The sequence below is a fragment of the Trachemys scripta genome, chromosome 6 (genome assembly GCF_013100865.1).
Source record: "Trachemys scripta elegans isolate TJP31775 chromosome 6, CAS_Tse_1.0, whole genome shotgun sequence".
NCBI lineage: Eukaryota > Metazoa > Chordata > Testudines > Emydidae > Trachemys > Trachemys scripta.
This window is the reverse complement of record NC_048303.1, coordinates 88,181,835-88,196,262: the sequence shown is the minus strand read 5'-3', so window position 1 is coordinate 88,196,262 and position 14,428 is coordinate 88,181,835. Positions and strand designations below refer to the sequence as shown.

The 14,428-nt window shown below is 40.6% G+C and overlaps 1 protein-coding gene across 7 annotated transcripts in view; it reads right to left on the bottom strand.

Moving 5' to 3' along the window:
• Window positions 1-227: 227 nt before the first annotated feature.
• SPATA6L (spermatogenesis associated 6 like) overlaps window positions 228-14,428 on the bottom strand; it is a 35,839-nt gene continuing 21,638 nt past the window's right edge. The window contains exons 9-14 of one of the 7 annotated variants that reach the window (XR_004646247.1): window positions 14,098-14,141; window positions 11,259-11,452; window positions 6,279-6,372; window positions 4,035-4,151; window positions 740-796; window positions 228-406 (exon numbers count right to left, since the gene is read on the bottom strand). Coding sequence is in view for 5 of the 7 variants with exons in the window: in XM_034774485.1 (XP_034630376.1) it covers window positions 4,053-4,151; window positions 6,279-6,372; window positions 11,259-11,452; window positions 14,098-14,141 (431 nt within the window). In the remaining 2 variants the exon portion in view is untranslated. Of the gene's footprint in view, window positions 4,162-6,278; window positions 6,373-11,258; window positions 11,453-14,097; window positions 14,142-14,428 lie in introns of all 7 variants that reach the window. The other 6 variants (XR_004646246.1, XM_034774485.1, XM_034774486.1 and 3 more) reach the window with 6 other exon arrangements.

Genomic DNA, 14,428 nt, shown 5'->3' with positions numbered 1-14,428 from the left:
CAACGAGAATGATGTGCATATATTGAGAAGAGAACTGACTTCTGAAAAAAGCAACTCATTCTAGATAGTCAGTTCTAATGCTGGAACAGTCACAGGTAAGGTAATTCCAAATGTGATACTTGCAGAAAATTCTGCCAACAACCAAAGCCCAAAGATCTGCAGCACCATTATTATTATTTTTAGTCCTTAATGAGCTAATAGATGTACACTCATATGAAAATGATATCTGAGCCACACACTGCAATCATTTAATCAGCCATGCTTATCCAGCACAATACAGAGTCTCACTTTAAGAAAGAGATTAGACATAACACCACACAGAAAATGAACCCCTGATCAACTCTGAGATGGAGACGTCCGTCTCAACTCTTCAAATTGGAGTCCAGCAGTTGTTGAGTTGTCTCTGCTAAAGGAGTTAGAGTGTATATTACAAAATAGCTCCAAGAATTTTTGTTTAAAAAAATCATTTTTGAAGTCTGTTTTACAGGCAAGTAGTTTTTTAGGTAATTGTAAATTGTAATCTCAGAGAAATACGATTTTGAAAAACCATTTTAAGTTACAGGACACAAAATTAAGTCCTCTTAATGTACTTATTAATTCACCTCCAGTTAACAATGTTTCCCAAACAAAGAGAGCCTAATCCTGCACTCCTAACTTGGGCAAAACTCCCACCCAATCTAATGTGACTTTTGCCTGCAGGATTTGGACCAGGATTATTATGCTTTTGTGCAGATCTTACCTTGCTTCCGAAGAAGGGGATTCAGTCACTCTGTGGCACCACCCCAATTCTCTGTTTCTGCAGTAAGCCACATATGGAGAAGGGCAGATGGGACAGGGTGCTATGCACATTATCCCCTTCAAAACTGCGCAGAGTCAATTGAAAAGGTAAGAGAGCCTAAGGCTTTATTACTTTTTCTGTAGCTTGCTTTTGTGCCATTGACCCCAAAATCCCTGGAAGGGATGTTCAAGAGGGAGTGGCCTGGGAAGGAAACCCTGTTAAAGAGCCTCCATTACAGCTGTACTGCCAAGGAGCTTGCTAGGGCACCCAAGGCCCTGGAGTCAGTGTTGGGGCACAGGGTCTATGAATAGACCATCCTGGCTTCCTATGGATCAACTCTTAGGAGTTCTGGGGCTGAACCCTCTGCACACACTGTGCCCATCCTATCTCCCCCAAAATGATCTGGGGAAACCTCCCAGTCTCTCTGGCTTCCACGAATCTTCCATGGAAATGATCGATTTGGCCTATAGTAATTACCACCAGGCCTGTCACGAGGATTTTCTGTTGTAAAATGTAATTACTATGCAATTAAGTACATGAAATTTACCACCTAAGTACTCGCTATATAACCAATATATACGTAAACATAAAGACAGCTTACAGAATATTTGCTATTGTTAAACCAGACATTTAGGAGGCCTATTGCAATTAGTCGATATTTCAAGTGCCTAAGAGCTCCCTCAGCCCTTCGATTTTAAGTCAGAACTTGTAATTCTACCAGCCAAAATAAGTCTTTAGTGCAACTTTACATTTCTCAAGCAGAAGCTGTTACTTGCACTATCAGTGCTCTGTGAAACTTCTCACTGAGAAAAGCACCTCTAAGCCATGTACAGCCTCGGAGATGGATTCCTGTTAAAAATGAGATGGATTTAAATAAGCTATAGGAGAATATGGTTAGGGTGGAGACTGCAGTAGTTCGTTAATCCATAAACCAGATACAGCATAATCAGTAGCAGTGCAAGCGTCACCACAAAGCTCCCCCATAGGACTCAAATTTGACCTAGAGGAAACACTTGTAGATTGTAAGAGAGCTGTTCAGTTTCCATGCCCATTCAGCCTTTAGCCTCTTAGTTCAGGAAATAAGAAAAAAAATAAGTTATTGTCATCTGTGAAAATTACATTTTAAATTATACTTGGCATTTCAGAGACAGTTATAAGCAGCATCCGGTTCAAGAGTGTCATCAGTTGTGACAGCAGCCGTACAGAACAGGATCTACATAACTTTTCTTAAAGTCATTGCACATCTTGAAGAGAATGTAGTGCTAGGCTGAGGAGCAACTGCACGACTAGAACCCATGTTCCTCTATAAATAATCACATAGGCTAAATCAGTGCAAATTAAGCAAGTAGGGAATTTCCACCTTTCTTGCCATCCTTTATGTTCACCCTAATCTTGCCAGCACTGGTGGCTGCTCACGCGGATGGCAGGTATAGCAAAGGAGAAAGAACTACAGGGGCTGCTGTCTGCAATTCTACCATGTTAGGAGGTGATCTTATCTGATGTCATAAGCTAAGAGTGAGACCTTCTCAATATTTGGACGAGAGACCCCCAGCAATGCCCTTATTGCAGCAGGAAGTAGTGCCGGTGAAAAGTGGTGCAGTAAGTGAGGCCTTACTGAACATATGTCCTTGTATAGTGTTGGGGACACTGTGCTATGGGAGAGGACATCTTTCAAATGAGACATGAAAGATGGGTCCTGGCTGCAGGGTGGTCATCAAAGATACTCTGGCTCCTTTTGCAAGAATGTGATTGTTGTTAATCCTGGTGTCCCAATCAAATTCCCATTTGAATTACAATAAAACCCTGATTATCGAAAACCTAGTTAAGTAAAACAGGGAGGGTGAGGTAATATCTTTTATTGGACCAATTTTGTTATCCAAAGTTTGGAACTATCTGTTTTGTTGTATTGCATCCTCAGCTGCAGAGGAAGGTGGAGAAAGGTGCTCCCTAAGGCCTTGTCTAAATGAATACTTCCTGCAATAGCTTTTCTGCAGTAGCTGCTTCAGGCTTGTCCCCCTTGTAGGTAAGCCCTCAATTATACATGTGCCACTCAACTAAAGTTGAATTTGTGCATGATTAACTGAGAGCAGAATTTTGCCCAGTTTTCCATTAATAAAAAATGTTAATATCCCATCAAAATGAGTGACATTTAGGTAAAAAAAAAAAGCAAGCATATGATGGAGAAGAAAATATTTAACATACTCTTTAGGGATATGCTGACAGGTGTGTTTACTCACAGGATTTGTCCTTTAAAATCCAAATGAACTAAATCACTTTGGGCCAAATTCTGAAATCCTTAATTGGGCAAAGCTCCCCTGGACTTAAATGGGATTTCACTCAATGTAAGAATGATAGAATCTGGCCCTTCGTCTGCTGGCTGAGAAATGAAACCACAGACTGCTGTTTCACACAGAGTCAATGGATCAAAAATTAAGTCTCCAGTGAAGAAAAATGTTTGAGAAATAGAAACATATTAAAGAGTGGTTATGGTCAGAAAAGGGGCTGTGTAAAAATGCCATCTTCTTACTCATCAAATCTGCTCCCTGTATGTATCTTGAGCCATGTCACCATACACTAGAGACCTCAGTAATTTTTCCTAATTTTAATAGCTGACCAGTTTTTTACTCCTGCTAATAATTTAGAGGTAACACATCTGAGGAAGACTGAGCTGGATTCTGTTCTCTCTTATAACAGTGGCTGAGATTTGCAAAAGAGCCTAAGATTGTTAGGCACCCAAATCCCACTGAAATTCAATGGAAGTTGGGCACCTTAACTTGCCTAGACCCCTTTGAAAAACCTAACAAGAACTGTTAAACAAAGTTCCAGCTACAGAATCTTTGCTGCCAGTGCTGATGTACTAACCAGAAAGAACCTCGCATGACTTTCAGATCCCACTATGATGTTTGCAGCATTGGCAATTGGTAAAAAAAAAGAAAGAGAGAGAGAAAAATGTTTTTCATGTAAACTAATGAAATGGTATCCTAGAGAGATGGCAAACAAGGAAATCCATGATGCCACTTTTAGAGTCACTTTTTTGAGTATAATGGCTCTTAAAGTGACTGGGAGTTTAAGAACACAAAAAATATAGCTTATTTTGGCAATTACAAGTAAATTGCTGTTGTATAGTCAGGAAATAGGGCTGCTTAGCATACTTTTACAACAGATTTTCCTGCAGGAATACAAAAATTTATAAAGTTCCTGGATCCGAAATAATCCCAGTAAATCTAAAAGTGAAGAGAAGCATTTAGGCACTTACCTTTCTGATGACAACTACTTAGTAATATCTTTGCTCCAGTGAATCATCCTGAGGGGAACTCCTCAAAGAGATGGACCTTCTTTCAAGGACATCATCAATTTCAGAATCAGTGGCTCCCTGAAAAAGCCTGTCCGATTAATTTCATTGTTCATCTTCATAAGCACTGTTAATATCCTTAGCCAAAAGCAAACCTATCAGCTGTTTCCAGGGGAGTTAAAACAACGTTTTACTACAAGTTCAGGGCAATAAATCTAGGAGATTGTGCTCTATATTTCCCAGCGTTGTTGGCTGGAATCATGTCAGTGAGATAGCAGCAAGTAACACCAGCTTCCGTAAACTCACTGAAACGATGCCTCCATCTAGAAGTTTTTGAAATCACACAACAAGAACAGTTCCTGGTTGATACAAGGCATAACCTGAAAATAATGGGACGAGCAGAGACAAAATGACTGCAAAAGTTTTATGAGCAGAAAATAGCTGAGGGTACCTGAGTACTTTGAATGTAGGGTTCCAAAGAGGCAGTGTGGCTCAGTGGACTGAAAGGGAAGTTCTCCTCTAAGCTCTGTCATTGATTTACTGTGTGGCAAGTCACTTAAATGTTCAGGCTCAAAGTCATCTCTGGTGTAACTACTCTAAAGTAGATGCAGTTGTAGCAGGGATTAATGTGGAACTGGGAAGTGGATTTGCGCACTAGAGAGTATAAATGTTGGCTCTGTTTGACTTCATGATAAACATCTTTCTAAGTGGAGTCAAGGTCAGTTACACTGAATGGCACTATAGCTACGTCTACACTACACACCATTTTTGGCAGCATGTGGTGCACATGTAGCTACACACCACAGTGAAAAAAACACCACATCCACACTCTGATGTGTAGCTCCATGTGTCAGTGAAAGGCTCTGGCAGAGGCAAGGCAGTGGGGAAAGGCTTCAGCAGTGGGGCAGCAACAGGACACTACTCTGCTAAAAATAGCAAGTGTAGAAGGAGAGGCAAAGCTTGGACATGTAGAGAGCCATGTAGAGTATGTAACTCACATGCATACCCACACCCTTCAGATGCACCTTTACTCTCCTCACCTAAGCCATGCTTCACTGTTTACACCGCTACTTATACCTATGCTAGAATATACATGGGATGTACATTACAGGCCGCCAAAAGAAGCATGCAGGGCAGATGCACCCTTTGTGACGTCAGGGTGTGACAGCAACTGTTTTAATTTTAAGATCCAGAGTTCTTAAATATCCCAGTGAAATGAAAAGTTTGATCCTGCAACCCTTATTCATGCAAGTTCTCCTGTTGACTTCTATCATCCTGTTATGAGGTTAGTATTTATTATTATTAACCCCATTTTACAGATGAGTAAAGGGACACTGAGAGAACCAGTTTCACTCCTTGTGTAACTTCAGTGGGGATATTCCTATTAGTAAGGGTCAGATAGTTGGCCTGGGGAGCGGGCATCATGGTTCAGATATACATCCTTTCTCTTTTAGTATCAATTAAATGTATTCTGTGCATTTGTTAACTTAGAAATAAGCCAAACAGTGTGGAATGCTTTGAGTAGCTCTGAACATGTAGGTATTTGTGCAAGGCAGCCACGGTAAAGCAGGGCTGTGAATTGCCAATCACTCCCTTAGATCTATTTAAAATTGCATGGGATACTAGGCTAGATCCAGGAACGCTGGATCCCCACATTAGCAAAGAGATAGCTGTCAATAATGGCATCCAGCTGGCCACTGTGCAGGTTAGGCTCATACATGAACACAAGTACAGTGGCTCACTCCTCAAGATAGTTCAGAGTGCTATTCATATGGACTAGCTGCAGAAAACGTATCAAAAAAGCCTTTCTGCTTCAGCAACTGTACTGAAACCATTTCCTTTTGTTCATTCATCTCTCCATGCTTTAGGGTGTGTGGGTTCCAACATTATTACACCTCTTTTTATCCTAAGTCACCCTGACATTCTCAATCCCTTCTCTGTTACAGCCATGGACACCACTGCTGCATTCGTGTTGTATACAGAAGTGGTGGTGAATACCAATGAGACAATACTTAGTTCAGACCTAGCCAGACATTTTTGGGTGAATACTCTGGATGCTGAAAACCCAACTGGAACATTTATATTATATGTATGGGGGCAGTGGGAGACTGAGTGGACAAAGAAACCTATAACCTGGGAAGGGCAGATAATTAGGTGACACTGTCATATCGGCACCAGCTGCTCTCGAGTTGTAATATTAATACTCACAAAGGAAAGTCTCTGCTTTGCCTGGTTTGAGGTTAGGAGATTCTGCACTCTCTTGTGGATCTTTTCCCAACTGAAATGAGGATTGGAGTATAATCTGCAAAAATGTATCAAAACAGTTACATCCCAAATTCTCCTCTGCCATAAAGCCTTTTTTTTTTTTGCCAAGTACCTTATTCATAATGTCCTTTTTCACACACTGATCCATTAAATGCGGAGCTGACAGGTATAACCAGTTCAAGAAAAAGCAAGAGAGTTTCAAGAGGTGTTTGGCCCTCTTGAAACACAAAATACACCTCTACCCCGAAATAATGCGACCCGATATAACACAAATTCGGATATAACGCGGTAAAGCAGTGCTCTAGGGGGGCGGGGCTGTGCACTCCGGCGGATCAAAGCAAGTTCGATATAACGCGGTTTCACCTATAACGCGGTAAGATTTTTTGGCTCCCGAGGACAGCGTTATATTGGGGTTCAGGTGTATGTGATGTCATTGAAAATATGATGCACTATTTAAAGGACGCACTTAAAATGGGACTCAGCAATCTTTTGACTGAGTTCTTCTTACATGGATGTGTTAGTACTGTACAAATGAAGAGAAGAGGAGAACCTGACGTATTCTAATAATGTATCTTAACAGATATTAGTGGCCAAGGCCACTGTTCAGTAAGGCATGTGAGTAGTTCCATTGACTTCAACTCACATATTTAAAGTTAGAAACCTATTTAAGTGTCCTGCTGATCTAAAGCACAACAGGTATTTTCTTCCTTCTTCTCCTTCTTTCCCTTTTCTGATCTTTCACCCTATCTTTGCCCTTCTATATCTTTATGAACCTTTTCCTCTCTCATTTTCATTTTTGTCTCCCTCACACTCATTATTCTCAAACATGCAATAGTTTTACCGGCGGCTGGTTTCTCACAGACCACCCACCTACCCCTTCACGCTATTTTTCTTTTATTTTGCCATTTCCTTCAGCTTTTTATTATCTCCATTCATCTCTCGCTCACTCACCCTCTCTCCCTGCTCACATTTGGTGATACTTACTGCTCATTCCCATTCCTTCACTTGAATTATGTTTCATTTTCCTTTTGCTGACATTTTCTCCTTTCTCCCCCACACCAGGTTCCCCACCTCATTCTTCCCCTCATGCTCTCCCCATTTTTCCTAACTTTTTCCCCGTCTCCTCAAATATTTTCCTTTTCCCTGCCATTCTCTTTCTCTCCCCTTTGATGCTGTCTTCTGCTCTCTTGCACCATCCCTCCTCCCCCCGCTGCATACAGCAAAATAATCCAAAGAAGTCTTCCCCTTCCCTGTTGGCAGCATTCCCTCCCCTGCACAGAGTGTCGTCAATCAACTATAACATCTTTAAAAGGCTGCATTATAGATGGTTCTGCCGTGTAACTAAATGCACAAATTAACGTTATCACTGAAGCCTCCAGGCAATTTGGACATTCGGTTTAAGTCATGCCTAATACGTTCTGCAGTGCAGGATTTGTACTCTCTTGGGCAGGACCAGTGCATTGATAACAAGCAGGAAATGAATAAGCAAAATAAAATTTGCAGGCAATGTCACCTGCTGGTTAGAACAAAAGGCCAAACCTCTGGGTTCCAGCCTGCTCTGCCACTCCCTTACTTTCAGGTGAAGACACTTAACCACTGTATGCCTCAGGTCCCCACTTGGTAAAATGGCCTAATGCTGTTTTCCTAACTCACAGAAGAGGCGTGAGGATTAATCAATGTGCATTAACATTATTGAGAAGTAGTGCAGCTACACCTGCTTTGATTATTATAAGCAAAGGCAAGACTGCTCCTTTATTCCTAGGGAGATAAAGTCCAGGATAAAGATGATTTTTTCTTTTGTCCAAAAGCTCATGTTAAAGTAAATGAACATGAAAAGCACCACAATGATTCTTTTTATAGTCAATAAACATCAGCCGCCAAGGAACAACACGTAGTCGTCAACGAAGTGCAGCGCTCAGCACCATACTTCCATTATGCGCAGCAATTCAGAGAGCAACTATGCTTTGCAACTCCAGTAAAAGAAAACATTATTTTACAGAGCTGATCCGCAAAGTGCAGAGCCAACGTATTGTTTGCAGGGCTGCACATAATGATAATGAACAGAAAGAATCCAGTTCTTTAAGTGCAGTCCAGGTGATCTCCAATGTTAATCTGATATCATTGTCTCAGTTTAGCCCTGCAGTATATTGCACCACAAAACTATCTCCACAAGCTGCCATTTCATAAGTTGCCACACAACTTTCCAACAACAACAACAACAAAAAACACCCTTAGGTTTAATGAGTTAAACTGTTCAAAATCCTATTCTGAAAAAGCTGCCTAATTCGTTTGTTTGCTCACAGAGATAACCAATCTTGATAAAGCTCTGACACAAACCACACGTGTACCACTAACGTTCACATTGCTGTGTATAAAAAAACAAGTTTTCAAAACACAGCCTCTACACACACAATTTTTTTTTTGGCACATTAATATTTGCAAGTGATTTCCTAATGGAAGCTCTGTCTCCATGTGCAAAATGGGCATAAAATACATTTAAATTGGATTTGAACATATAAATGATATCACTTGACACATCCAAGACATCATGCACACATAAAAATCACATGGGCTGGCAACTGTGTGCACAAAAAGAGGCCACTTTGAAAATTTGGCCCCACAAGTTCATCTTACCCTTGTGGCCATAATCAAGAGTTACATGCGAGATTTGGAGATTTGGACTTTGCTGAATTGGTCAAGACCGCTTCTTCCGCAGAACAATCATGCTACTATATCTGTGAAATAAGGGGCTGTCATTTTTCTAAGTTAAATTATTTTAGTAATTTAGTCTACCCAGAAAGAGAGGCTAGGATAGGGGGCTTGAGCAGAGAACTGGTCATGCCAGAAAACCATTAGAGCAGCACAAAGGAAGGAACGCTCTTTATTAAGAAATAGCATGTAAAAGGATGCTTTATTAATCAGAAAACACCACAGCTACTTTTGTACCTGTTGGGTTGCATAAGTAAAGGAATTGGATACTTAACTTTTTGAACTTTAGGCATCTGAATATGAAAGTTTAGTCCTAATTGCCCATTTATATTATAGTTAAAATTGTTTGAGCACCTAATCACAACGCTTTGCAATACAATTTGTCCCATCTACACAGACAAACATATTAGAGGAACCCTCTTACAACACTATGTTTTTTCTGTTCTTGATGATCCCTTGAAGATAAAGAGTCACCAGTGCTTTATTTTCACCTGGCATGCAATGGAGGGGAATTTAGCCAAATTAAGCCATCCTAAGTCTGAGGCTAGTCAGCACCTCTTTTTTCACACAGAAGCATCTATTTTCCCATCCATTACACAGACCTGTAAATGGAACATTATCTTTCTGGACTCTTCAGCCTACATACTACATAGAACCCAGCAGTTAGAGAATCAGTACAAACTGGACAAGGAATAATCAGCAACAAGCCATTCCTAACAATGACCCTGATCCAGCAAAACACTTAAGCATGTGCTTAACTATAAGCATATGAGTATTCCCAGTGACTTTATTGTAGCAAAACTGGGACTACTCACATGCTTAAGTTAACTAAATGCTTAAGTGCTTTGCTGGATTGATGCCTAATGGGAAAATGATTTAAAAGTTATTTTGATTGATATCCAAAATACTCTGTGTATGGAGGGTTGCGGGGGGATGGGAGGAAGGTGGGATTAACAATTATTCTGAAAGACCCAAGCAGAGCACAACTGTTCCTTAGATTTTCAGATCTTGGGGCAGGGACTGTCTTTTTGTTCTGTGTTTGTACAGCGCCTAGCACAACAGGGTTCTGGTTCAATACAAATAAACAAACAATAATATATGTTCTTGACAATTTTTCTCAGAAAAAGACCATTTTTTCTGTCCTGTTAAGTTTCCCATGTGCACTCTAAAGCGTAGAGCTTTTTCCATTTCTTCTGCAAAACATACTGAACTAGCTCCAGCCTCCCCCGAGGCAACATGTGGCTGCCAACAAACTGTTCTAACCTCTGACCTGCATGTTCTGCAATGCAGGACCAATGGACACCAGAGAAATTATTCTTCTTGTACTTTTGGCAACAAATTTCCCCATTCAGCCGAGGCAACCAACAGCCCTTAACATATTTCAGGGTGATAGGCGGACTGAACTCAGCAATGATATCAGCCTTAACTTCTATCAGGTTAAAGTAAGCCTCAGTCTGTATTTATAGATAGATACATTAAAGGAAGATTGAAAAGATTGGGACTGTTCAGTTTTAAAAGTCAAATATCCTGGGACATGATACGGATAAAGATTAATGAATGGAGCAGAGAAGATAAATCCTAGCTCTTCTTTCTCACAATATAAGAACAAGGTGGGCAGTCAGTGAAGCTTAAAGGCAACCGATTTAAAGCTGATGAAAGGAAATACATTTGTTGTCTGTTTTTCACACAATGGATCAGTTGTGTGTGGAACTAATTGCTACTAGATATTATTGCGGCCAAGAGCACATTTTTATGGCTAATAAGAACATCCAGTTACATAAGGTATGATTTAAAAGATCTTTACAGTACATAAGCCTCACCTATCAGAACATAAGCCATTAACCATTAATTAACTGGGGTTAGGAAGAAACTTCTTCTATGAATGTATTTTTCCCCAATTGTTCACAATGGGGTTCTTGTACCTTCCTCTCAAGCATCTGGTATTAGTCACTGTCAGAGACAGGATACACTAAACTAGAAGAACCACTGGTTTGTTGCTGTATTGCTATTCCTATGTTCCCATGTACGTTCGCACAGGTCTATATCTTTTAGTAATCACTGAGTACTGTCAAAATGATCCACAGAAACATATCTGAGAGTCACAAACTCGACACCCTTAGAAAGTAGCTTGGATGTTTTTGGTCATTCAACATCACTGCTCCTACTTACAGTATCATGTTACTCAATTACAGATTTTTATACAGGATCAATAACCTGTGTTGCAGAGGAGAGGGACTCCGAACAGGACTAGGTGATCTGTAATGTGGGGAGGTGGCAAATGACGCTGTGCGGTGAAATGTCAAATCTCCTTGAGTAGGAGAACTGCCTGGGTAATTTACAAGTTCATCTGTTTCAAGAGATGATGAATCATGTTCAGATGTGGCCTGTTCATCCGGTTCCCTGATAACCTGTGGAACAAAGAAACATTTTTCTTTAGTTAGAAAGGACACAGGGAGGAGGGCAAGGGGGGGAGAGAGAGACGGAGGAGACAGTCTACAGTATTTTGTTGCATTGGGGGTGTGGAATATCAGGCTGAAGTTGAAAACTCATAATGCCATATGTATAAATGGACTGTTTTAAGTATGAGCAAACCCCAAATCTGGGCAGGTAAATGGGAACACTTCAAAAATCTGGACCAAACAGCAGCTCTTATTAGTTGTGAGCCTCATTTTCTAATAATAAGCAGAATCAATCACACTGTTGGACAGCTAACCATTAATCACTCACAAAAGCTAATAAAAGTCAACATTTCAGCCAGTCAGAAACAAGTTTATTTGTGAAAGTGTAGCGTAGCGTAGGAACAGATAAGCAAGCTATTTCTACTGTAATGCTCTAAACCCTAATTGTGCTGTATTAAAATGAAGCTCCTTCCCACAGTCAGTCATCTTGACTTTTGATGTTGCAAGGGACTAAGTAGAAAAACAACACAAAGAAGGACAGTGAAAAAGGCCTATAAAAAACCTGCACCTGCCAGTTGGGAGTTTTTTGGAATATTGACTTCAAGGTGCTTGTGATAGGACAACAAAGAGGTCTGTCTACAGAGCTTATAATTAAATACAGGGCCAGAGCTTGTGCAACAATGTCACTCAAAGCAAACATCTCCATTCTCTCAGGCCCTGAAGCAGTCCCACTTTGGATACTGCTCTTCAGTTCTCTGGCTAAAACCCAACAGAAACCTTGCAGAATCCAAACCTGTTGCAATGTGGTGTGTCAAATTCTGTCCCAGCTATACCTATCTAACCCACCTCTCTGGAGTTAATGACATTGCTGGGTAAAAAGGAGAGCAGAATTTGGCACACTTTCTTTAGAAGAGCCACCTGGGGCAAGAGTACCTCATTCCATTGTTTGCCACAAAAATATACCTGTAAGACACTTTCCCATTTACCGTTCAAATCAGTCAGTGATGAAGCAGTGTAACACAGTTCAACAAGAGACAGGGTGACTTCTAAATGAGCTCACTCATCAGATATTCTGCTATGGAGAAAGACTCAGGGGCACTGTAAAAGGACGAGACTTTTACTTCACTCGTAATGCAGCACAAGCACAATGGAATTTGGTCCAAACTCACCCCATCCCTGGTATTTGCATTTAGTCTTAATTAATGCAAGGGCTGAGGCAAATCTTAGCCCGAGCTCCTTCCTGAGCAGCCTATGCTTCAGGATCCTCCCTGTAATAGCTCTGGTCAACCCATGTGACTCTCTCTTGGCTCAGAGAACTCCTCTTTAGCCTTTTACATTCCTGAGGTCAAGCTAATGAGCTCCTCCTCGCCTAGCCACCAGGGCGAGTCAGCTCAAATCGCTTTGCTCCCCTGCACATGGTCCTGTGTGCTGACACCTGGTCATAGATGCTGATGGATAAGCCAGTCTCTGATCACAATCTTTTTTATTCTATGGGTGGATTGTAGTGCCAGGAACTAACTCTGATAGTGCTATCTTGATTAAGCCAGGTAAGTGTGGTGCAACTTTCCATAGTACACCTCAATCCTGATCCAAAATACACATATCTATTTCAACCCCATACATCCCTTTTGAGCCAAGACTCCTGACTGTGCCAAAATCAGAAAAAAATATAATCACAATTGGCGCTAACACATCTACTACAGTGGCCAATGATTGAATGGGAATGGAGAATGGACAACCTTTTTCCTCCAATGTGGTCTTAGATTTTGGCACATTGGTAGGATTTAAATATTTCAAAGTGAATTTAGTACTGGTGAAAGGTGGTAGATTGAGAGCACCGGAGATGGAGATGTGTATTGCAGAACAGTAACGCAAACCCTCTGATGCTATCCTATCGATGTGCCTCAACCCAGATGTGTAGAGACCATGTAGAAGTAAGATAGTTCACATTTATTTCTTGGCCTTTCTGCTGAAGTTGCTGAGAAGGATATCAATCAGAGTGGTGGTGGATTTTTTTATGTGAATACCAGTCCAAACTGAGACTATTAACTAATTGCACAGAGACATACAGTAGCTTACCAAACAGCTGTCAGATAGAGTAATGACTTCCTGTTAATACTGCTCTGGGACTGAATTGAAGTGATGACTTCAGGGCAAATGGCGCCATATTCCATTATTAAAACTGTATGTTTGTCTAGGCCATGATTTCTATTATAATAGATTTCCATGTAGGTTTGTCACAGCCTTAATATCTAAAGTCATGGGTCTTTGTCACCCTGGCCAGATCTCTAGTGAGCTAGATTCTTCTAAGGAGCTTTACAAATTTGGCTCTGTAGATGTCCAGTATAATGAAGTATGGGTAACTGGCCTGATTTTTAAATGGTTTCAACCTATTTTTATGGCAAAATAAAGAATTTTTGCTGAAAACAATGTGACCTGTAACTTTTTGACATTGTGTTCTACAAATTTGTGAGATTTTTTTCCACCCCATAACCAGAGCAGAGCTTTTCTCATAATTTCTCATTACAGATAACCAGACTTAGCCATTACTATCCCCTGAGCCATCAACTGCCCTCATTTAATTCTCTTTTCAAAATATGTAGATTAAACTACTAACAGACGAGATGTAATTTTACAGTTATTTTTTAAATTACCTTAACTGAGGAATTTGATGCTTCACAGCTATCAAAAGATAAAGCTAAAAGAAAAAAGACATTTCAATGGCTGATTATTAGCATTTACTCTTACATTACTACTTTCACTGTTCATCAACAAATTAGCATTGAACTCAAAACGTAATCACAAGATGACTAAAAATGTTCCTTGTAGAGTATAGGAATATAAGAGCTGCCATACTGGGTCAGACCATCTTGCCCGGTACCCTGTCTTTGACAGTGGCCAGTACCAGAGCTTCAGGGGGAGCGCAGAGGGGCATGGATCAGCGTTCATGTCGCACTCCCCATCAGTACCCAGTCCGGGCCAGGG